This window comes from Sarcophilus harrisii, chromosome 2 (assembly GCF_902635505.1).
Source record: "Sarcophilus harrisii chromosome 2, mSarHar1.11, whole genome shotgun sequence".
In the NCBI taxonomy this organism is placed as follows: domain Eukaryota; kingdom Metazoa; phylum Chordata; class Mammalia; order Dasyuromorphia; family Dasyuridae; genus Sarcophilus; species Sarcophilus harrisii.
Window position 1 is genome coordinate 54235030 of NC_045427.1, and position 24957 is coordinate 54259986.

The 24957-nt window shown below is 38.4% G+C and overlaps 1 protein-coding gene across 2 annotated transcripts in view; it reads right to left on the minus strand.

Annotated features, from left to right (window-relative positions):
• Positions 1 to 18202, minus strand: part of WFDC1 (WAP four-disulfide core domain 1) — a 38126-nt gene extending 19924 nt beyond the window's left edge. The window contains exon 1 of one of the 2 annotated variants that reach the window (XM_031950200.1): positions 17653 to 18202. In XM_031950200.1, coding sequence (XP_031806060.1) covers positions 17653 to 17811 — 159 coding nt within the window. In that variant the 5' untranslated portion in view covers positions 17812 to 18202. The remainder of the gene's footprint in view (positions 1 to 17652) is intronic. The other variant, XM_031950199.1, reaches the window with a different exon arrangement.
• Positions 18203 to 24957: the final 6755 nt, after the last annotated feature.

A 24957-nucleotide genomic window follows, 5' to 3' on the forward strand; every position in this document is an offset into this window, starting at 1 on the left:
TTACAGATGAGGAAACTGAGGAAAGATAAACAATTTAAGTGACTTACTTAAGGTTACATAATTAGTCTGAGGCCAGATTTGAACTCATGAAGATAATGACTCTTCTTGACTCTAGGCTCAACACTTTGTCTACCATATTTCCCACAGCTTAGAGAAGTAGTCATTTACTGTCTAATTGCTAGACTGTGATCAGTAATTTCCAGGATGTAAGCAGAAGAAACAATTTAATTCCTTTCCCTATTAGCTCATTTCCTATGGAATTAATGAAATGGTACTCAAACAAGCTCATCACAATATTATTTGCATGTTAATCTGACAGACTAAGCTCCCTGCTTTGGAAATGATTAAAGAGTACATTGCTTATATGTACCTAAGAGAGGGAGGCTAAGTTTTCTGCTCTATGTGTTTTTCTCAAGCTTCATCACTTGAAAGTTCCAAGTAAATTAAGATTAGAAGCTAAAGTCATTTTCAATTGGCCAAAATGCTGTGAGTCAGTTTTCTGTGCAAGAACAGCAAAAATGAGCCTGGTGAATATTATCCATTTGGGAAGTTCCCTTATACTTTTAGGGAACAATCAAACGTGTCTTCCGTGACTTTATGGCACAGATGAGGTAAGAATCTTAGAAATAAAATCTTACAACAAATGCTTGTGAATAACCGAGAATTATTGCAATTCGGGAAGGTATGACAAAAGGTTAAGTATTTCTTGCTATTTCATGTACTATACAATAATATTCTGGTGAGTTTTTGAAGAAAGGATGAGATCATTTTTGGTTAACTCTAAGAATGGATATTTGCCATGAGCAATGATCTTTTTTCTTCTATAATATTTCTGGAAGTGGCTGTTTACTTTAGTGTTTGCTAAGTTCAGTATATATATATATATATATATATATATATATATATGTGAATGAAGATGTGTATGCTTTGTAAAATCATTCAACAAAATTGTATTAATTTTTGATGTACTATGCTGTACAGGGACAGTTAGGTGGCGTCATAGTGCTTAGAAGGCAGGGCCTGGAAACAGAATAGTTACTTTCATGAGTTCAAATCTAGCCTCAGACACTTCTTAGCTATGTGACTCTGGGCAAATCACAAATCACCTGCTTGCCTCAGTTTCCCGTCTGTAAAATGAGCTGGAGAAGGAAATGGCAAACCACTCCGGTAGCTTTGCCAAGAAAAACCTAAGTGGGGTCATGAAGAATTGGACACAATTGAAATAACTCAACAATGACAACATGGTTTATAGACTATTTTACAAGATGTAGGGGAAAAAAACAGAAATAAGTCCCAGAACTTTCTTTCCTGTAGTTTAGGTTCTAGGAGGGATTCAAGAAATTTCTGAGGTAGGCAAATAACCAAATTCTAAGAGAATTCCCACTGACCTAAAAACTAATCATTCAAATCTTCTGTGGTTTCAAAGGGTTTCACATCACATATTCTCATGTCATCCTCAAAACAGTCTTCTGAGATGGGACAGGATTGGGTTTATCATCTCCATTATATATTATATAATATATATATTAGAGCTGGGATGAATGACCAGTACTGGGTCTGGAGTCAGAAGACCTGAATTCAAATATGTCCTCAGACAATTGTGTGGCTCTAGGCAAATCACTTAACCTAGCTGACTCAGATCTTCAGGGATAAAAATAGCACCTCCCACCCAAGCTTGGTGTGAGGATGAGATGAGATATTTTTTTTTTTATTTTATTTTTTTAATTTTTTTTTTATTTAATAGCCTTTTATTTACAGGTTATATGCATGGGTAACTTTACAGCATTAACAATTGCCAAACCTCTTGTTCCAATTTTTCACCTCTTACCCCCCCCCACCCCCTCCCCTAGATGGCAGGATGACCAGTAGATGTTAAATACATTAAAATATAAATTAGATACACAATAAGTATACATGATCAAAACGTTATTTTGCTGTACAAAAAGAATCAGACTCTGAAATATTGTACAATTAGCTTGTGAAGGAAGTAAAAAATGCAGGTGGGTATAAATATATGGATTGGGAATTCAATGTAATGGTTTTTAGTGAGATGAGATATTTGTAAAGTGCTTCACACAGGGCCTGGAACTTAGTAGGCACTTAATAATTGCTTGTTTTTTTCCTTCCTTCCTTTCTTCAATTCTTCCTTCCTTCTTTTCTCCTTTCTTTACTTTCTCCTACCCTCCCTCCCTTCTACACTTCTTCCCTCTATCTCTCCCTCCCACTTTTCTTCCTTCTCTATCCCTTCTTTCCTCCTCCCTCCCTTCTTCCCTCCCTCCATTCCTGCCTTCCCTGCCTTTCTCCCTTCCTCTCTCCCTTCCTTCCTTCCTTTTTCCCTTCCTTCCTTCTTCCCACCCTTCTTCCCTCTCTCTCTCCCTCCCTCTATCCTTCCCTCCCTCCCATTCTTCTTCCCTTTGTCCCTTCTTCTCTGTTCCCTCTCTCCTTCCCTCCCTCCCACCTTTTCTCCCTCTATCCCTACTTTCCTCCCTCCCTTCCTTCTTCCTCCCCCTTCCTTCCTCCTCCTCTCTCTATTCCTTCCATCCTTTCTCCATTTCTTTCTTCCTTTCTTCCCTCTCTTTTTCTGTCTTTCTTTCCTCAATTAAAAAAAATGAAGAAACTGGAAATGGTCCTAAAATGTGTAGAAAAAACAAATTATTCTCAGATGGAAAGTTGAGCATACATTGCACCCCATGATGACAGCAGCCACAAAACAGAAAGACAAAATTCATATAGGATCTTAAGCTCTAGATCTGAAAGGGAACTTAGTGATTATTTTCTCCAACTCCCTTCTTTGATGGATCAGGATAGTTTAAGATCTTTGCTTGATGAGACAGTTTCCAAGGATCTATGTAACTCCCAGACACTTTCACCTATGGGAATTCCCATTGGTAACTGAATACAATTATTCAATGACCTTATAAACTCAAAGGATTATTACATTTAAAGTTGGATGAAGTTGAGCATTACCCAAATCTTAATGACTCCTAATCTGGGGCTTTTTTATTCTATCATATTTTCCTTAAGCACAATTTGAAAATTGTATTCTTAACTAACTTCATTTTTTATGTAATTATTAATACACCTTTTGGAATATTCCCCCCAATATGTACTAAAGGACTGAATTTACAAAGAGTGACTGCTACCTCAGGTTCTAGGAACAACTTTGTGAATGACTGCTCCTATTCCTGTAGTTCATGAGCCCCTACTGGTGCCTTTTCCATTAGTAGGAAATCTAGTAGGATTAATAAGTTCTTAGCAAAGGTATTTTACTCAAGAGGCATAGTAAAAAAAATGCCCTCTGCATAATCTGGTATATACTATGACACAAATATACAGTATGTCTGGGGGAAACATGAGCATAAAATTAAAGTAATGAAGCAGATATGTAAGAACACAAATGGCCATGACAAATCTTGCTACTACTACAGAGCACTGTCTGCTTCCAGAATTTTTACATGGCTCCCCTTGGGCACACCAGCTCTGTTGGGTGAACCACACACAGCTGGGGTTCCAGGATCTATTCCTTTTTTAAATGCATAATTGTCTCTCTGCTGCAAAGGGCCATTTTGAATCCACTTCCTATCTTGGGTTTCTCTTTCTCTGTATCTATATTTGTCCTTTGGCATGTGTCTGTGCTCCCACTCAGAGGCATTATTTGCTACAAGTTCAGTAGTTCTGCTGACATAGTTGATGAGGAAGGGGAGGAGAGGAGAGGAAAGAAAGTCCTTTTCTCTGCCCCTATAGGAGTTTCCTCTACAAAGCCCCCAAGCCAAGAGTCTTCAAGGACTAAATGATTTGTTTATTTTTTATATATAGCCAAGGGATATGACATATTTCCTGTGTAGTGTCAATTACCTTTATCAAATGGGCAACCTTCTGGAATCCAGAATCCTCTCTAGTTGAAAAAGGAATTTATTTATACATTGTTATGAGATGACAGAAAATCGCCCTAACATTTCTTTTAAACTTTATGATTACATTCTAAGACTTCTATGATCTTATCAATTGGATAGGATTCCTACCAGTTTATAACCCATCCATACTTGCCTATCCTGTAGGATGACCACTTGGCATCTAGATACAGCACTAGACCTGGAGTTAAAAAGCTCTGTGTTCAAATCCATCTTCAGACATCTTCATCCTCAGGCCTTCCTTCTTCCATAACTAAGTACAAAGAATGATCCTTCAATTTTTGCTTCTCTCAAAAACCTACATTATTTCTTCTTGTACCTTGTATTGGGTTTCAGAAGGAATTGTAGTCCTATAATTATTTCATTTCAAATCCACTTTCCCCTTTGTATCTCAGATCCAATTCAGCAAATAGGTATGGGGCTCCCATTATGTGCAAGATATGGCAGGGTATACAAAAATGAGCCACACATACAAAACCTGGGGTCCATCTTCATGGGACTGACAGTTTAACAGGCAAGATTAAATAAGCTTATAATAAACTATATATATAAGATAAAATGTACAAAATCTATAAGATAAGGAAAATAAAGGGTGAAAAAGGTTTAGAGAAGAGATTTGGGGGGGGGATCTGATTGGGAGTAACAGAGAGAAAGCAGGAAAGACTCTTGGGAAAGAGGGATTTTGAATCTCAACTCTGTTGTTTAACTGCCCATGTGATCTATTTTATTTCCCTCTCTGAGCCCTGGTTTCTGCATCTATAAAACGAAGGGATTTTATTAGATGTATCTGGGGAATCTTCTAGCTCTACATCCTACAAAACCTGTGAGAAGAGCCTAGAAGAAAGGATAAGGAGAGGCATTACAAACAGAGGGATGGAATGAGCAAAAATGCAGACACAGGATGTATGGGGATAATAAAACTTGATGAGAAAACTAGAAAGAAAGATGAAGGCAATATTGTTCAGAGCCTTTGATACCAGGTTGGAAAGTCTGGGCTTCATCCTACCCACTTCAGAGGATTATGGGTGAGGAAAATACTTTTATAAACATCGAAGTCAAGTCTACTAATTGTGGGTATGTCTCGAAGGGCTCTGATCTGAGCCATCTTCTCTTCTCCCTTAATACTATTTCCCCTGATGATCCCATCAGCTTCCATGGATTTCATGATCATCTCTATACTGATGATTCTCAAATTTATTTATCCAACCTAAACTCTCATCTACCATCCTGACTTACATAACCAATTGCCCAGTGGATCTCTCAAAATGGCTGTTCCAAAGACATCTTAAACTCAACATTTCCCAAATTAAGCTCATTATGCTTCTCCCAAAACTTCATTTTATTCTAGTTTCCGTATTGATTTTGGTTTTTTTTTCCCTATTGATTTTGAAGGAGCATCATCCTCCCAGTTGCACTGGCTCAAAAGTGACTGTCAGCCTTGACACTACTCTCCCATCCTACCCTACCCCAAACCCAATCTGTTGCCAAATTCTGCCATTTCTACTTTATAGCTTTTTCATATTTCACAATTTCATATTCTTCTCTGATGATGTCACCAACTCTGGGACAGATACTCACCAGATCATGTCTGAACTACTACAGAACCCGCTGTGATCTACCTGCCTCAAGCATCTCCTCACCACAGCCCATCTTCCCCTCAGCTGTCTGTACATAATTGTTTGCATGTTGTTTCCTCCATTACATTATTAACTCCTTGAGAGAAGGATCTGTCTTTTCCTTTCCTTGTATGTCCAGTGTTTAGTGTAGTGATCTATACATAGTAGGTGCTTAATAAATACTCATTGACTTAAAGGATGCATTTCCACACACTGGTGCTCCCAGTTTCACTGGCTGCTCCATGAGTTATGTGAAACAACCTATGCAGGGCACATGAGCATGTATGAGTCTCCTCAAAACTGTATAGAATTTACACTTGTAATATAAGGATTCATCCAACTCTCTTATAATGTACCCTGATTCCTCATTTTAAAAAGATCAATACACACACACACAAAAAAAAAAAAAAAAAAAAAAGAAAGAAAGAAAGGAAGCAGCTAAATAGCACAATGAATAGAGCAGCAGCCCTGAAGTCAGGAGGACCAGAGTTCAAATCTGGTCTCAGACACTTAACATTTCCTAGCTTGTGAGGCAGTCACTTAACTCCTGGGCAAGTCACTTAACTCCAATTGCCTCAGCAAAAAAACAAAACAAAACAAAACAAACAAAAAAGCATAGTATTCTATGCTGTGAAAACCACAACAAAAATTTGCCATTTATGAGAAAAATTGGCATTTTGGCAGAGTCCCATTCTCTATCTCTATTTGCTACTTTGCCAAAATGCCAATTTTTAAAAAATCATGTGACTCCCATGCTTAAGAATTGTTAAAGGCTCCCTCCTTTATATACCTGTGGTTCTCACAAATAATTTGGATCTTTGACCTTTTCCATTGACAATTTTATCAATCCTATAGATGCTTTCTCAGAATAATGTTTTTAAAGGAATAAATTGGATTAGAAAGAAAACCAAGTATGTTGATATATGGTTATTAAAATAGATATTTTTAAAGTGTATAAGGGCAGCTAGGTGGCACAGTGGATAGTATATTAGCTCTGAAGTCAGCAGAACCTGAGTTCAAATCCGACTTCGGATATTTACTAGTTGTAAGACCTTAGGCCCGTCACTTAACCCTAATTGCTTCTAAAAATTTTAAATTACATTTTAAAAAAGTTTACTGGTTCCAAATGAAAAATCTTTGGTATAGGACAGACTATAAAGTAAGGGGTGGAAGTTGCAAAGAGGCCAACATTGGAAAAATCTAGAAGCAAAGAAAGATGGCTCAAAATGGAAGGGGCTCTAATGAGAGGTGATGTACAAAAGAAAGCAAACAAAAGAAGGGGATAAGCATTTATTAAGCACCTATCATAGCACATATCATGCTTGTGATCCAAAGAAAGACAAACAATAGTGCCTACCCTCAAGGAGTTAACATTCTAACCTAGGAGATGATATATAAATAGCTAAGTCCATAGAAGAAAAAGGTAATCTGACAAGAAGTCCTAGAAGCTGGGGGGGGGGGTGGGGGGTGGAGAAGGAGTGTCCAGGAAAGGCCTCCAACAGAAAAATGAAGTGTGAGCTGAGTCTTGAAGGAAGTCAGGGAGTGTAGGAAGCAGAGATGAAGAAGAAGAGCATTTCCAACATGGCAGACAGCCAATGGAAATGGGATATGGGACACTAATATATGAGGAACGCCAAAAAGGCCAGTGTATCAGATAGGGGTTAAGTTGCAAAGAGCTTTGAATGCCAACTAGAGTGTATTAAGGAAAAGTTGACCATTTCTCACTCACTAATGTGCATCCAATGATAAATATCATTGATAAATAAATTGATAAATATCCATGGGGACAGCCTTTTTTATTTCTCCTCCTGGGCCATTCATGTTCATTTGTCATGTGTTACAGCCTGCACACAACTACCAAGGGCCTCTCTAGTGCCCTTTTGGTAACCCTAAACTTTAATTTTTCAGAGACTCTGCTTTAATGTGGCTTGAAGCCATCCAGCATCACTGGAAGAATATTAATGTTGAACAGATGGATCTTTGTTTTAAAGAGAATCTTAAAGTAGTTTAAAAAACCCTCTGGAATTATGCAAATAAAGTGACTAAAATGCCCCTACTCTTTGACTCAGAAGTTCCACTGTTAGGCATGGAAATAAAAGAACATGAAAACATTTATAGCCACACCTTTTATGGGAGCAAACAAAGCTGGAAACAAAGTGGATGCCCAAAGATTGGAGATGATTAAATAGATCGTGAGACCTAAGTGCGATGGAATGTTATTGAGGGGCAATTCAGTGTAATAAATCTGTTTTCTTGTATTTTCATATTCTTGCTAAATATTGCCCAATTACATTTTTTTAAAAAACCCAATTACATTTTAATCTGGTTAAGCCAAACTCAGACATGTTGTGTTTAACATTTATCCCTCTCCCTCTTGGTCTGTCATTCACAAAATCCTATCTGTTCCCTTTCTGAATTTTCATCCAGAATGCCATCCTCATGAAAATCTGACTGACATCTTCTGTCACTCTAAAATGTCTCACTCTGGTTGTTATGATTGTGTTTTCTTCCTCAAGGGAGTCACGATCCTTCATTCTGGGGCTAAGAAATAATAGTTCTATTCTCTATCGTCCTTAGGGTATTACTCAAGGATCCAGTCTTTCCCCCTTTCCCCCCTCTTGAGGGCAGGGCTGTCTTTCTTTTTCATATTTTTATTCCCAGAATTAGCACAATATATGACGCATGTTGTGGTTCGATCATTTCAGTCATGTCTGACTTTTTGTGACCCTATTTGGGGTTTTCTTGGTAAACATACTGAAGGCATTTCCTTCCCCACTCATTTTACAGATGAACAAACTGAGGCAGAGTTATGTGACTTGCGCAGTGTCCCCCAGCTAGTAAACTTGTCTTCCTGACTCCAACTAGCTGCCCATGGGGCACATCCCTGTTGTTTATCCTTCATGCTCAAAGAGAATTAAAATGACCTCACAATGTTAGAGTCAATGCCCAGTATGTCCAACTGTGGCTGATCATGCTAATAGGATCTTGGAAGGCTTTGTCACAGGTCATGTACAAATACCCTCCATGATCATTACTAGGGAGGGAGATATCTCTAAATTTGTACATCTCACTTTTCTTTTGAAGAAGGGACTTCATAAATGAAGTAGCTACCTGGCACATAAAAGGGGCTTAATTCATATTTATTGATTATTGACCAGCTATGTAGCCACAGGCAAGCACCTAACATCTCCAAACCTCAGTTTGTTCACTCCCGCAATGGAGATAAGGGTTAAGGTACACTCCATTTCACAGGGCTGCTGGGAAAAAAGTTTTCCATAAACATGATTCATTGGCCAGTCTAACCTGTTTATTTTTTAGAGGAGGAGATTAAATACCAGAAAGAAAATGTGACTTTTCCAAGATCACACACAGTGCATGTATAGAGCCAGGACTAAAGTCCCAGGTCTGAATCCTCACCCACTGTTCCTTCTGTGATGGAGCTTAGGTAAAATATCAGAATATACCAGAAATCCCTGCCAGTAGGATTGGACATCACTACTTTAACATACATCTAATACAAATCTTGGGTGAAAATGAAATTCATGCATCTAAAAATTCACTATTCACAAGACAGATAAGATCGTTTATTAAAATGAAATCTGATAAACAAAGAAAACATACCCAACAACTGTAAATTATAATTCATCATTGTTATTGTCATTGTCATTGTGTCAAACTCTTTATGACCCCTTTTAATAGTTTTCTTGACAGAGATAGCAGACTTTTGCCATTTCTTTCTCCAACTCATTTTACAGATGAGGAAACTGAGGCAAACAGAGATTAAGTCCTTTGCCCAGCATCCCACAGACAGTAAGTATCTGAGGCCGGATTTCAATTCAGAAAGATGAGTCTTTCTGGTTGTAGGCCTGAGGCGTTTGCTATCCTCTGTGCTACATAAAATTTTAATTTATAGAACTATAAGTGAAAAGAATCCTGAACCAAAGTAAATGAGGTACGATCTTGGCCCCGAGGAAGAGAAAAAGAAATATGCTTTTACCTTTTCATTGGTGGGGAAACATGGTTATGGGGAATATTACAAGCCCAGTCACTGAATTAATGACCATTCCTCTTTGTTAAAGCTAATCGTTTTTCTCAGTTACAAGGGAAAGTTAATTGGATGTCTATTTGTAGACAAGTATATCAGAAAATGACTGAGATGTAAACAAAGACCAGATCATTTTTCTTTTCTTTTTTTTTAAAGCTTTTTATTTTCAAAACACATGCATAGTTTTCAACATTCACCCTTGGAAAACCTTGTGTTCCAAATTTTTTTCCCCTCCCCTTCCCACTCCCCAGACAGCAAGTAATCCAATATATGTTAAACAGAACCAATCATTTTTAAAAGGAATAAAATTCACTCTGCACCTTTAGGGTCACAAAACTTAGTTAGAATGTTTCAAGCACTTACATTTTATTTCCCATCTCTGTGATTTTGTACTGACTCCTATAATAACAGTAATTATTGTTATTAAGTATTAGAAAGATACAAGTTATCCCCTCAGATAGAATGCAAGCTTCCATGAAGGCAAAGGCTATTGTTCTTTTTTTTTTTTTCTTTGTATTGACAGCATCTACCAGAGTGCCAGATATACAGAGAGTGCTTAACAAATGCTTGTTGATTGACTAATAGGACTTGAAGGTGAAGATCCTAAATGGTGTTTTAGACCAAGAGAAACTAAAGAACTGATCCCTGATCCAAGCAGACAGAAGGTTGTTTAGCTCCACGGTCTCACCCTCTGGGGAGGTGGTCCAGTTTCAGATCCAAGTTGTCTCAAACCCCTGAGACCCCCTCACTGTTGGAAATCTCAGTCATCTTCCTGAAGTTAAATTTTCCCTATAAAATCTACTTATGGGCCGTCCCATGATTGTTGCCTTCCTTTGGGTCAGTGCCATGGCAGTCTGTCTTGTGGTGCCTTTTCCCTCCCCCCATGCCACATAGTATCCCCCCTAACTCCACTCTGCTTCCCAACCCCATTTTTCCTTCTTACAGCTAACTAACTCTTTTAGGGTGTTAAGGATTTAGTCTAAAGGCATGCCCTCCCTTTCTACTTCCTTTCTACTGGATAATTGTGAGTTCTACTGAGGAACTTATCTTTCATATACTCTCCCACTCTATTTCATATTTACCATTCCTGGTGTCTATTGTATCCCTTCTTTTTGTCTGTAACCTCTTCCCCTAAAGAAAGCTACCCTTTCCCAAAGAGAATGGCCATTGTGACAGAATCCAAATTTTGGAGCCTACCATTATTTGGTGTCTACATTATCTACATCATTTTGGTCCTCAAACCACATCAAAGCAATCATTTAGTCCAGGGGGTCTCAACTGTTTTGTGTCCAGAAACCCTTTGGTTACCTGGTCAAGCAAGTCTATGGAGCCCATCTCACAATTGTATTTTTAAATGCATAACAAAAATATATAGCATTACAAAGAAAATTGATGATATTGAAATATGCTTATCAAAATATTTAAAAGGAAAAAAGTTTATGGACCCCTGCATTAAGAATCCCAAATCCAGTTGTGCCATTTTACAAAGGAAGAGACTGCAAGAAGCAATTTGCCCAGCATCACACCCCTAAGAGTACCAAAGGCTGAGATTCAAACCCAAGGGCTGAAACTTCCATAATCAGCTCACATTGGCTTGGAAGCCTTCAATCACACTCCCTAGAAGGACTTGCTTTCTGAGTCTATTTTCAAAATATCTTGTGAGCATAAACACTGCTTGTCCTTAATCTGGATTTTCTAGCTTTAAACTCTGGGCTCAGGTTATTCAGGGTTTGTAACTTTCTGGACGGGACCATCTTCAGTCCTCCTGATCCATATCTTGCCACTGGACCCAGATGGCTCTGGAGAAAAAAATGAGGCTGATGACAATCCCTCTCTTCAATCCAATTCACATACAAGGTATGGCGTCACCTCCCTGATGTCATGGTTGTCTTCAAGAATGAAGGATAAGTAACAGTATTTTGGATATTTTTCTTTGATTGAGTCAAAGCTTGGGAAAGGCTCAATCTCAGACTCTGAAGAGATTTCCAAACTGAGAGAAACTTGGGAAAGAATAAAGGAGAGAAAAAGTCCCACCGGGGAAGACCAATTTGGTTACTTAACTCAGGCTAATAAGGAGGGCACATTTGTAGCAAATCACAGGAAATGACAGTCTGTTCTCCCCAGCCTCTTTATCTCTCCCAGAGGAGGCCCTTGACCTTCTCTGGAAGATTATAACAGACCTAAAGACCTATCTAATAAAAACGACAATCTTTCTTGATTGAGAAAGCAAGCCAGTTTTTGTCCAAACATTATTTACTCTTCCTCTGGAATTCAGACGTCAAATGCCTGACTACATTTCTCTGCGGAACAAAAATCTCACGGGTCAGAACAAATTTACAGACACTTCTTCCCAGTACTCACTACTCTGTTATTTTTGAAAAGACCAGAATTTGCCCTAGGGCTGTTCTGGGTTGGAGCCCACACAAGGAGAAATTATATACTTACTACTGTGAAATGAAAACCGAAAAAGACTGGAAATCAGGAGAGCTGGTTCTAGCCCAGCTCCCCACCTAAAAGGCTAAAACACATCCCTTCTCTGGGACTCTCTCAGTTTCCTCATTTGGAAAATGCAGAGGATGAACTAGCTGACACAAGATTCCAGGCTATAATGTGACTTCTCATTCTCAAATTCCCATGCCAGGCTGTTCTCCTGACTCTCCAGACTTCCTCCATTAAGCCCCAGAAACCTCTTCAGCTTGGACTTTTCACACTGAAAGTACCTTCTATCCCCGAAGTCTCTTTCTCTAATGAGCTGGTAACTCCCAGAACCTCCATGGTAAGGAGGAAGCCTTCATTTTTCTTCAGGCTGAATTTCTGACCCATCATGGTTTCTCTTACTTATGGCAATCACTTGACCATCTTCTCTTCCCTTTCAGCTTTGTTTTAGTATTTTCATCTTTCTACTTGTATTTATTATTCTCAGCATTTAGCACAGTTTCTGGGCAAATAGTAAGTGCTCAATAAATGCTTATTGTTAACTTGATGGTATGAGCATGAGAGATTGCATTGTGATAAGATTCAATGTACACATTATATAGATAACAGGATTTTGTGCTAGAAGGGATCAAATCCAAAACTTTTTATTTTACAGATGAAGAGACTGAGTCACAGAGTGACTGATTTATCCACTCATAGAATTATTAAGTAACAGAATTGGAATTTGAACTCAGGCCTTATGACTCCATAGTCACTACTTTGCATTATGTTGACTTCTATCATACTAGGTTTTAAGAGAATGAGTTGTCAATCATTTGATAATTTTCCATGAATATCTTTACATATCTTATTATATATTTTTATTATTACATTACATATTTTGTTCTTGCATAATTATTATTATTACATATATTACTTCAGTTCTCCCAACTCTGTGGGGATAGGATCATAGATATAGAGCAATATTATTGTTTGTATATAAAATTTATTATATATACTATATTTGATGTTATAATTATTGCTAGTATAACAGCTAATTTTATAGGGCTTATATATTATTTGAAATGTGTTGTAATTATTGCTACTTATAACAATAATAGTATTTATAAAGAGCTTATATATGATATTTAAAGTAATTAAATAATAATAATTATTACAACAATCATAGCTAATAATTATGTAGCTATATTTATCTTATTTGTTATTTAATATCTAATATTTGTAATACTGTTTAATTATGTTATAATTATTTTATTATTATAATAATAACATCAAGTATTTGTATATGGCTTTAAGATTTACAACACACTATACACACCTTAATTCATTTGATATTCACAATAACCCTATAAGGGAAGTGCTGTTATTTCCATTTTAAGATGAGGAAACAGGCAGAGCAAAGTTAAGTGACTTGCCCATGATCACACAGTAACTAAGTATCTTGGAAGGGTTTGAATTCAGGGCTTCCGGACTCCAGCTCTAGGTCTTAATCACTGCACATGTAGCTGCCTTTTTGGCTCCTGCATTTTTCAAAAATTGCTTCTTTTTCCCTCCCAACTTTTCACTTCAGGGTTTGTCCGATACTAACTAGCTTACTGTACAAGATGCTGAGTTTTGGCCTAGAAATCTCTGCCTGGTCCACCCCACTGAAGGCACCAGAGGGAACGGCAGGGTCTTCCAGCCCATGACAGAGATGCGCACGGGACACAAAGAGCCATGAGAAGCCTCAGGATGCTCCGAAAATAGCAAGTGTTTGCTCCCCAATCTGGCCACCTCTGCAGAAAGTGATCCGACTGTTATAAACACACGCTTCCTGCTTTATTCCAAGACACCCTCAAGTATTTGGTTTCTATTGTAATCAGAAGAGACCAAATATGAAGAAGCCGGCATTCCGGAGCTCGTGGGGAGGCAGGAAAACATCGGAGCTTTTCTCTCCTGGTGGGGTCCCCCGTTGTGGTCCTGGGCTAGGCCAGGACCGAGCAACATGAAGCACAAACTTGGACACTTTCAGAAAATTTGCTGGCACTCGAAGGTGGCCGTTTGTGCCAAACTCACCAAAGCCTAGCAAGATTTCCCATTGGGTATCAACCTTCCAACAAGGCAGTGGAACTTCAGAGGCCCGCTGCCAAGTTCTCACAGAAGCTTTGAAGAGTAAATGCAAACTCATAAAGCTGCAAGTACCAAGGAGGAGGCACAGGCCCTCTCAGGGAGCCTTCTGCAACTGGGATTACTTCATCCCCTAAAAAGCCAGTCTGGGGAATTCAGCACCATCCGTCTCTCTCCCTTTTCCTTCCCTCTCTCTCCTTTTCTTTCTTTCTTCCTCCCTTTCTCTGTCCTTTTCTGACTTCCTCTCTGTTTCTCCTTTCCTCCCTCCTTCCCTCTCTCCTTTCCTCCTTTTTTCTTTCTTTATTTCCTTCCCTCCTTCCTTCCCTTCTCCTTCCTTCTTTCCTTTTTCTCTTTCTGTCTTTCTTCCTTCCTTCCTTCTTTTCTTTCTTTTTTTCTTTCCTTCCTTCCTTCCTTTCTTTCTTTCTTTCTTTCTTTCTTTCTTTCTTCCTTCCTTCCTTCCTTCCTCCTCTCTTCTCTCCCCTCTCCTTTGTTCCCTCCTTCCTTCCTTCCTTTCTTCCCTCCTTCCCTCCTTTCTTTCTTTCTTTCTTTCTTTCTTTCTTTCTTTCTTCCTTCCTTCCTTCCTTCCTTCCTCCCTCCCTCTCTCCTCTCCTTTGTTCCCTCCTCCCCCCTCCCTCCTTCCCTCTCTCCCTTTCTTTCTTCCTCCCTTCTTTCCTTCTTTTTTAATCTCCCTCCCTTCTTCCCTTCTCCCTTCCATTTGCATAGATCCCAGGCTAAGCATAGTAGGGCTAAGCCAATATGATAGGCGTTTAGCCCTGGTCAGGTCTGTATCACTAAAGAGAGTATATGACTACATTGCAAAGACTTGAGTCAGTACCTTAGTTATGGGCATAGTTCTGGATTTGAGGTTAAACAACCTGAGTTCAAAGCCTATCTGCATGACTTTGGATAAATCCCGTAACCCTTTGGACCTTAGTCTCCTCATCTGTAAAAGTAAAGAGTCTGAATAGATGATCTGTAAGGTCCTTATCAGTCCTAAATCCACATTCCTACGATATATTATCTACAATGGGATAGCATAGAATTAGCTAGAGATCTGACTTTCAGGGTTCAATACCTGGGATCCAAGTTAAATGTCTCGCACATATGACAGCTTTGGAAACTTTCTCTACCTAAAAAGATTGGTAACTCGTGCAATTTTTGATAAAAGATTTTGAGTTGGGAAGGAGTTTAAAAGTCAACTGTCTTACACATAGGAAATTTAAGACCCAGAGTTAGTACATAGTGGAGGCTGAGTAGGTCTTTGAGCTCCCAACTTTGTGCTTTTTCTAGCATATCTCTCAATTAATTTGGGTCACAATTTTACATTGGCCAACATTTACAAAAGTTATCTCCTTCTTTTGGGATATTGCCAATTCCTTCCAATGGGGATGATAAAATCTTTTCCATTGGGTTTATCTGGGAGATATTATTGGATGATATATGAGAAAGCCCTTTGAATTCTTAGGAATAAAGGGCTCTATATAAATCACAGAAATAAATCTTCTTGTCAGGAGAGAAAGAAGAAAGGGCACAGAGGAGACTCAGAGGGGAGAACACTCTCCGCTCCAGCCAGACTGGCCACCTCACTGCCTTCCCAACTTTTCCCCATCTTGCTATTTTAAGAGATGCTCTCTCTTCTCCCATTAATCACTGCCCACCCTTCAAGGTCTATGTCAGATGCCATTCCCTGACCACAGTGGTCTTTCACTATTTGCTTCTTAATCCCTTCAGTTGCCACAGATCACCCACTACCATATAGCTTAAAGCAAAGTAATCTTTTTTTCTGTATACAGGTCTCATCATTCTTATAAAACTACAAGTTCCTCAAGGGCATTAGAAGTACCTGATACCTCTCTGTAACTCCACAGCACAAGCAAGTGTGTTTTACATATTGTGGAAATTTGAAATGTTAGCAGATTCTTTGGGTAAAACAAAATATTCAGTTTCAACATACTTTGGTCCTCCAGATAAATCTCCTTATTTTGGGACCTCTTTGAGTTATAAATTTTTTTGAAAAAGGCACATTTTTTCTGTCACATATTTACTTTAATTTCTTCCTTTTTCCCTGGATAGTCTTCACATCACTCTGCCACCCAAATCATACACCTCCACACATACATACCCACCCACACATACACACGTGTTTTATATATGTGGATACATGTATATATGTATGAGTACACATATTTACATATATGTATGTGTGTATATACACATATATCTATCTCACTTCATATCAACTTTCAACTAGGAAAATCTGCTGTGGCTCCCCATTGCTTCCCAGGAGAAGCTCACAATAAATAGAGTGCCAGTCCTGAAGTCAAGAAAACTCCTCTTCCTGAGTTCAAATCTGTCCTCAGATACTTATTAGCCATGTGGCCCTGGGCAAATCATTTAATCCTGTTTGCCTCAGTTTCCTCATTTATAAAAGTGAGTTGAAGAAGGGAATGGCAAACCATTGGAGTGTCTCTACCAATAAAACCCCAAATGGAATCTTAGTCAAACACAATTGAAAATGAGTGAACAACCACCTAATTGGTGCAGCAGATAGAGCGCCAGCCCTGAAGTCAGGAGGAATGAGTTCAAATCTGGCCTCAGATACTTAACACTTCCTAGCTGTGTGACCCTGGGCAAGTCACTTAACCCTTATTGCCTCAGGGGAAAAAAAAGAAAAAAGAAAGAAAATGAGTGAACAATTGCTTACTGAGTCAATAGCAAACTCATCTGCTGTTTTCATAATGTTGTTCTACTCCACCCTTTCAGCTTAATCTCATATTACTTCTTTCTATAAAATCCATGCACCTACAAATTCCTACAGTCTCAAAACCCACCCTTTCCAACAAAAAGTTCTGGCTCACATTATTACCTACCCCTGGAATTCCCTCCTTTCCCTTTGCTTATTGAAGTTCCAGCCATTATTTTTAGATCATTTAGTCCAATTCCCTCATTTAAAAGAAGAGAAAACTTGAGATTCAAAGAGGTCGCTCATACACACAGGTCTAAGTAGGGGCTGGGATTTGAACCCAAGTCTTCAGCGTTCACAGTCAATGTGTTTTCCACCAAAGCCCATCTCAAATCCTACCGTCTCCAGAAAGACTTTCCTGGTCTATCTGTGAACTATCATACCGACTGGTTCTCACATAATCTTGCTTTTTTTTTTTTTTTTTTTAAACTTTCTAATGCACTTCTGTGTAATATAGTACAGCATAGATGTTTGTATTATCCCCACAAGCTTGCTGGTCAATGTTTAACATTCAGATGCAGAAACACTTTTAAATTTAATCTGCATTTTCAACATTTTCTCCATCACTTTCTTAAATCCAGATAACCCACAAAGTAATAAATCAAGCCCTGGTTTGCAATCCGCACAATTCCCAGGTGTAAATGTTCACACTGAAAATTTAACAATCGACTTTCCAGTCCCTGCTTATCCTCCCTTCCCACGATTTGGGAATGTATACACCCCGGGCCAGTTCCTCCAGATGCCGCCCCACCCAAGGCCAGGTAACACACCCTCCTCCCTCATCCAGGTACTTACTTGGGATTTCTCGGCCAACTTCAGGTGCACCGCCCGTTTCCATAACCCTCTTGCAGAACACGAGTCTAATAGCAACACCACGATGCACAGAGTGTGGGGAAAAACTTTTATTCCCCAGCCTCCGGCTCGCCTTCCTTGCCTGTAGCTCCCGGGGTCCATTTTCTTCCCAGGCGATGCAGAGAGCAGAACCCAAGTTGGGAAGGGTTCAGAGTGGAGGAGGGCAGCCCAGACCGGGGTGGGCGGGGAGCAGGCTGGGAAGGACCAGCTCCCACTCTGGGGTCCTGCCCCGAGCTCAGCGATGGGGCCACGCGCTGGGGGATTTGATTCCACTTGAACTGGGGTCCTTGGGTCCCGGGCGCACCCCGAGCACGTGGTTCCCTCTTAGTGATAGTCTGGGAGATTATTTTTAGTCTTCCTCCACATCTGGCACTCAAGAGAGCTACGTTCAAAGCTCCAGCGTCAGATCAGACGACAGCTGCGGGAGGAGGGGGTGGGGGGAAAGTCTTGCTCGCAGACAGACGTGGGCAGGGCAGCCTCTAATAAGCGGCCTTCCCAGGCTTTCCAAGATAATAAGCACTTCCCGTGGACATTCCGTCCCCTCCCAGGAGGTGTGCTGTTCAGTGGGCTTGTACGAGGAGCAGAAACGGCCCGAACCCAAAAGCGTTCGTTTCCACAAAACGGAAAACCACATGTAGCAACTTCACTGTGCTGCTATGAAATCGAGTTGGTCTTTTACAGTTGGAAAACTCCTTTAAATGAAAAGAAAAAGTAATAAAGGAGAAAAAACACCTCCCCCTTATTCAGGACAATATTAACTCACAGGTCTATAAAACATTTTTTACATAAGATTGACATATTACAATTTACATTAATTATTCATTTGCTCACATCTTCTTTGCCCACTCCCCCATTTCCATTTGGTGAAGTCCTTTCCTTTCTCCAAAATCCAATTCACATGTATTCTCCTCCATGGAATCTGCTCTTCTCCACAAAAAAGTAATAAAGGAGAAAAACACCTCCTTCTATTCAAGACAATGTTCATTCATAGGTCTATTAAACATCTTTACACAAGGTTCTCATTATAATCTATATTAATTATGAATTAAATATTCATTTGCTCCCATCATCTTTGCCCACTCCCCCCATTTCCATTTGGTGAAGTCCTTTCCTTTCTCCAAAAGTCAATTCCCATATAGTCTCCTCCATGGAACCTACTCTGCTCTCCCTGTTGTGGTGTGGTTGTATCCTATTCTTCCTGGTCCCATTTTGAAGGGGTTTTTTTGTTTTGTTTTGTTTTTTTTTGTTTTTTGGGTTTTTTTTGGCAAAGATACTGAAGGGATTTGCCTTTTCCTTTTTCCAGCTCACTTTTAGGGATGAGGAAACTAAAGTAAAGTGAGTTAAGTGACTTGTCCAAGGTCACACAGCTAATAAATAGCTAAGGTCAGATTTGAATTCATGAAGATGAGTCTTCCTGACTCCAGGTCCAGATCTCTGTATGCTATGGCTCCACTTAGTTGTTCATTCAATCTTCCCAAGGAGCTGGGAATTTTTGTCCTAGGTCAAATACTGCAAAGAGAAGCCAGGACTCGCAGCTTAAAAGTTGTTCATGGCAGAATATAGTGACCCTAGGATATCATAAAACATTTGATGGGGGAGGATTCCCTGACCCCAGGAATTGGCTTCTCATTTAAATAATTCTTGATAACTGAATCAACTTTCTGTGCAGTGGTTCTCAAACTTTTGTTCTCTGTATCTTCATGTTGTTAAAAAACGATCGAGGATCTGTTCAAAGAGTTTTTGTTCACATGGGTTATATTTATAGCTATTTACTATATTAGAAATAAAAAATAATTTTGAATTTGTAGACCCTCTGAAGGGGTTTCAGAGACCCCAACAATTCTTTGGACTACATTTTGAGGACCACTGAGTCTATAGCTACTTGTTAGAGCAAAGAACAAAATTAGCAAAGACCTAGAAGGAAGAATAAAAATGATAAAAATGTATGGCATACAATTAAAACAACTCATTATAAATTCTTTAAAATTGATGTTTTTAAAAATGGGATATGGGTAGAAGAAAAAACATTGACTTAGTCTACAGAAGTTTAAATGATGTAGGTTTAAAAACAACTTTAATAGATAAAGATCTATTGCCATAATAAAATCATCAAAAGAGTTTTTTAAAAGCACTCTAGGGAGTAAATACTTAACTTACTCTCAAGCAGCAGAAAGATATGGCAACCAAGGATGATACTATTAAAATATAAACATAATTGTAAAATCTTTTGGAACTAGATCAATCATTAAGTAAACATTTATTAAGCACCTACTAAGCACCCAGCACAGTGGTAACTGCTAGGGATACAAAACAAACAAAAAGGCAAAAGATAGTCCTTGTGGGGCAACTAACTGGTGTAGTGGGCACCAGCTCGGAAGTCAGGAGGACCTGACATTTAACACTTCCTGGCTGTGTGATCCTGGGCCTGTGAGTCACTTAGCCCTAACTGCCCCAGGAAAAAAAAAAAATTTGTCCGTGTCCTCAAGGAATTACCAATGTAATGGGGTAGATCCATATCCAGATAAGCTTTATGATAAAGCTTTAAGCTTTATCATCTGACAAAATAAAGCGAAGCAATGAAAGATCAAGCTATTTTAAAAAGAGCTTAGCAAGAAACCCAACTAAACAGTCACTTCAAAGGTATTGTAAGGAAGAAAATGGAGGGATGTCCAGCAAATAGAAGAAAAATGGAAAATATCTACAAGGACTTGCATTTTCTATTCATTTTTTCTGCTTCTATGTAGAGATAGTTTTCAACATTCATTCTCGTAAGATTTTGAGTTCCAAATATTTTCTCCCTCCTTCCCTTTCCTCCTTCCTCCCCAAAACAGCAAGAAATCTGATATAGGTTAAATATGTGCAATCATTTTAAACATATTTTCATATTAGTCATGTTGTGAAAGAAAATCAGAACCAAAGGAAAAAAACACAAAAAGACTAAAGAAAGAGAAAATAAGATGCTTTGATCCGCATTCAGTCTCCATAGGTCTTTCTCTGGTTGTGGATGGCATTTTCCATTATAAGTTTATTGGAATTGTCTTCTACAAAGATTTTAAATGAAAACTCTTTTCACCATCAAGTGTAGCAAAGCCACCACATTTGAATTCCAACATCATAATCCAGATACGCTTATAGAAGAAGCAGAAATGGTGCTTAAGAGAACAAACATCAGAAACACAATTGGATTGATTCAGTTGTATGTCAAGGAGTCCCATGTTGGAATTGGTGACACAATTTTGAGGATATTGGGAAATCCATTCATAAAGTAGATGAAGGAATAGAAAACACTAAAGATACAGAGAATCTCTCAGACCGTATTCATAGACTCTATGTGCTATATAACTGGTTCAGAATCAGATAATACAGATCTATTTTATTAATGGTATGTAATAATATAAGGTATATAATAATAATAAAAAAAATTAAGAAAATTTATAAACTACCAATATGCTCATATTTTATCTATTTAAAATTTTTATATTTCACTTGCATGAAGGTATTCTTAGTGAGAAGATTAGTAACAGAAAAGTATTTGCCATCAATTTTGCACAGTACAGCAGCACATATTAATTATTGCACAATTGGATGAAAGATATAGAGAATACAATATCCCATTGATCCCACTGTAATTACCATTTGTTGATTATTTTTAAAAATTAACAATTAAAATTTAGGTTTAAAATTTTTAAATATTTAAATTTAGAAAAACAATCTATTTCATAGATCCAAATGCCCCCTTAATTTTCCTCCTCCAACAAGGTGTCTCCCACCTATATGTCAAAATTGTTCAATAATCTGCAAAAGATGTAACAACAGAGATATCTGTGTTTGATGATCCTCTGGTTATTAATATTAGACAAGGCATAAAAGTCAAGACATTCTCTACAAAAATATTTGCCACCATCATGGAAAAATCCAGCACAGAATTCATCTTGAAGAGGTATTGCATATAAATGGTTCCGATGATCCTATTACCAAATATCATTATGCTAATTCCTTCAAATCCTAGAACTGCAGGGCCTTCTGGAAGAGCTCTGAAAAGAGTTTGACTTAATGTTCCATAAAAGTCCCATAAAGGGAAAAAACACCTGAAGAATGGCTATTGTCCAGATTATGACATGTAAATCCATTAGCTGAATTTGTGGAGCTTGTCCATCAACACACACACACACACACACACACACACAATCACTTGGTAAACACTTTAGAGAGTTGCTAAATAAAGAGCTTAAGAATATTGTATATCATAGCTGTTTCTGTGTCTTAGCCCCTCTACTAGACTATACAGTATAGATATGCATTTTGTCTTATTTAAACTTCATATATTTCCTAGGTACTAGCAAGGTTCTCTATACACAATAGATGTTTAATAAATATTCATTGCATTTCATGCATTTCAATTTTATGTATAGATATAGGATCATGGTTGAAAGAACACTGGAGTTGAAATCAAGAAAAACCTAGGTTTGTATCTCATTTCTCACACTCATTAGCTGTGTAATCATCGACAAATCATTTATTCTGAATTGTAATTTCCTTATCTATTGAACGGAGATAATAATTATGATATCTACTTCAGATTATTATGTTGATTAAATAACTTATACAAAATGCCTTGTACACTATAAAGCCTACATAAATATCAGCTGTTTTGACGATTAAATGCATTATTTTCCCTAATAAAAAATGAGGAAAAGATTCCATTTTAACTCTTTCTGAGGAATCTTTGCATTGCCTGGTACAAAGTCTTGCAACATCATATGCACTCAATAAATGTTTGTTTAATTTACTCACAGCCATTCATCCGGAGAGACACATTGCTCTCTTTCAGGAATGGTGGGCCTGGAAGGGGAAGGGAGGGGAGGGTTAATGCCAAGTGACATTGACTCTGACCAGATCAGGGTCAGAAACAAGAGATCAAGATCTGGGTGAAGAGATGTAGCCAATAGGAAGTGACAAGGACACAGGGGATTAGAATCAGATTACCAAACCTGGGAAATCTGGAATGCAGGAGGAGTCAGGTTGCTTAACCGAGCTGGGAAGCAAAATACAGAAGCATCTTTTCAGACCAAGAATGGAAGATGATAAGTAAAAAGTAGGTGAAAAATGCAAGACACAGACATTCTTTTAGCCTACAAAATTCAGAGGATTGGGGGCTGGGAGTATCTCTGGAACATAATATGTCAGCTGGAAGAAACCTCCAGCCCATGAGTTCATAACTTGTTAGTACATGGACCCCCAAGAGGCAAGAATAGATTTCAGGGAATAAATAGATTTAGATGAGAAAAAAGTATCACTTCTGTATTTTCATTAACTTTTAACTGAAATTAGAATTTCCTACAATTAAATTCTCAACTTTCTGGTTGTTCCAGAGGTCTGTGTTCCATGTCCTGATTACCGTCTATTAGTTATGTGGGTATAAACAAGTCAATCTACTTCTCAGGGCTTCCATTTTCTCATCTGTAAAATGGAGGGGATGGTATGATCATAAATAGATGATAGATAATCAAATAGACAGATTAGAAAGAACTACATAAACAAATAAATGATAGAGAGCTAAATATAGACGTATAATAGACGGACAGACACATGGATCAATAGATAGATGTGTGGATAGATAAATATTGAGATGGACGTATGGAAGGACAGACAGACAGATGAACAGATAGATACATAGATAAATGTGTGGATGGATAGATATATACTGAGATGGATAGATGGATGGATAGACAGACAGATAAATAAATAAGTAGATAGATATAATAGTTATTTTGGAAAATTACCCCTAGCTGGGTATTGAAAGAATAAATCCAGGGACTATTTCTTCCAGCTTTATAATTTCCATTTTAGTATATAGATCCTTTACCGATTTGGTCAAAACATCAAAAGAAGACTTTGGTAGAAATTGGCATTCATACTAGTAATGTTCCCTTCTCCACCAGTGTCCTCATCTAAGGACAGATGGCATGGAGGTGATTCTGGGTTTTTGAAAACCGGAAGCTCTCTCAAACCCTGACAAGCTGGAAAGCTGTCCAACAGCTATCCGTGTTCTTCCGTTTGAGGTTGATCTAAATGTGGAAAGACTCATCCCTAAATTAGCCACAGGTGATGAATATTTTGACCCTAGTAACTTGTTGGAAGATGGTGGTCTAGGGAATGGGGGGGAGTACCATCTACCTTGGGAGCGATACCAAACTTGGCTTCCTATAGTATTAAAACTCCTTTCCCTCAGGATGAGAAAGAGAATACAGAGGGGAGAAGTATAGTAGGTAACTAGTACCTCCCGTTTATCACAAACCTACAAAAATGCCATTATTTGTACTCCCGGATCCTTCTTCACTTGAGGGCCTTCCTTCTGTTGTTATCCCCAATTTCTTCTGTATAAAGTTTGCTCATATATAGTTGTCTGCATGCTGCCTCATCCATTAGACTGTAAGTTCCTAGAGCACAGGAACTATCCTTTACCTTTCTTTGTATCCCCAGAATTTAGCACAGTGTTGACCACATTTTTGTTGTTCATTCAGGACTCATTTGAGTGTTTTGTTGTTGTTTTTTGACAAAGATATTGTAGTGCTTTGCCATGTCCTTCTCCAGCCCATTTACAAATGAGGAAACTGAGGCAAACAGGGGTAAGTCATTTGCCCAGGGTCACACACCTAGTACATGTCTGAGTATTGATTTGAACTCATGAAAATGGTTCCAAATGCCACCTGTCTGCCCACTTGGTTCGTAGTAGACATAATGTTTATTGACTGACTTGCCATCCTCTCCTTTGTATTTTGATCAATGTCACTATTTTATCACTCCTCCTAGAATATAAACTCCATGAGGGGAAGGGTCATCCTTTTCTCAAATAAAGGGAGATGACTTGCTTAATTCAATTTGGTGAGATCCCAGTCATCTTGATGATGTTTCAATCCAAATCTCACTACTGCAAAGGAGCTTTTTTTTTTTTTTTTTTTTTTTGGTCTGTCTTCCCCTTCCTCTTTACTACTTATACCTTCCTTCAGAAATTTCCTTCCATTTACCCTGTATGTATTTTATATGTAAAATCATTAACATCTTGTCTCCTCCATGAAAATGAGAACTTCTTGAGAGCAAGAACCATGGTTTTGCCTATCACCTATCCCTGGGGCATAGTAATGTATCATAAATGCTTATTGACTGAATGCTATTTAAAGGCCCCACTCCTTTGTTGGGAGACATCTGAGGGCTCCCTCCTTATGGGCATGATCACTGGCACCTTGC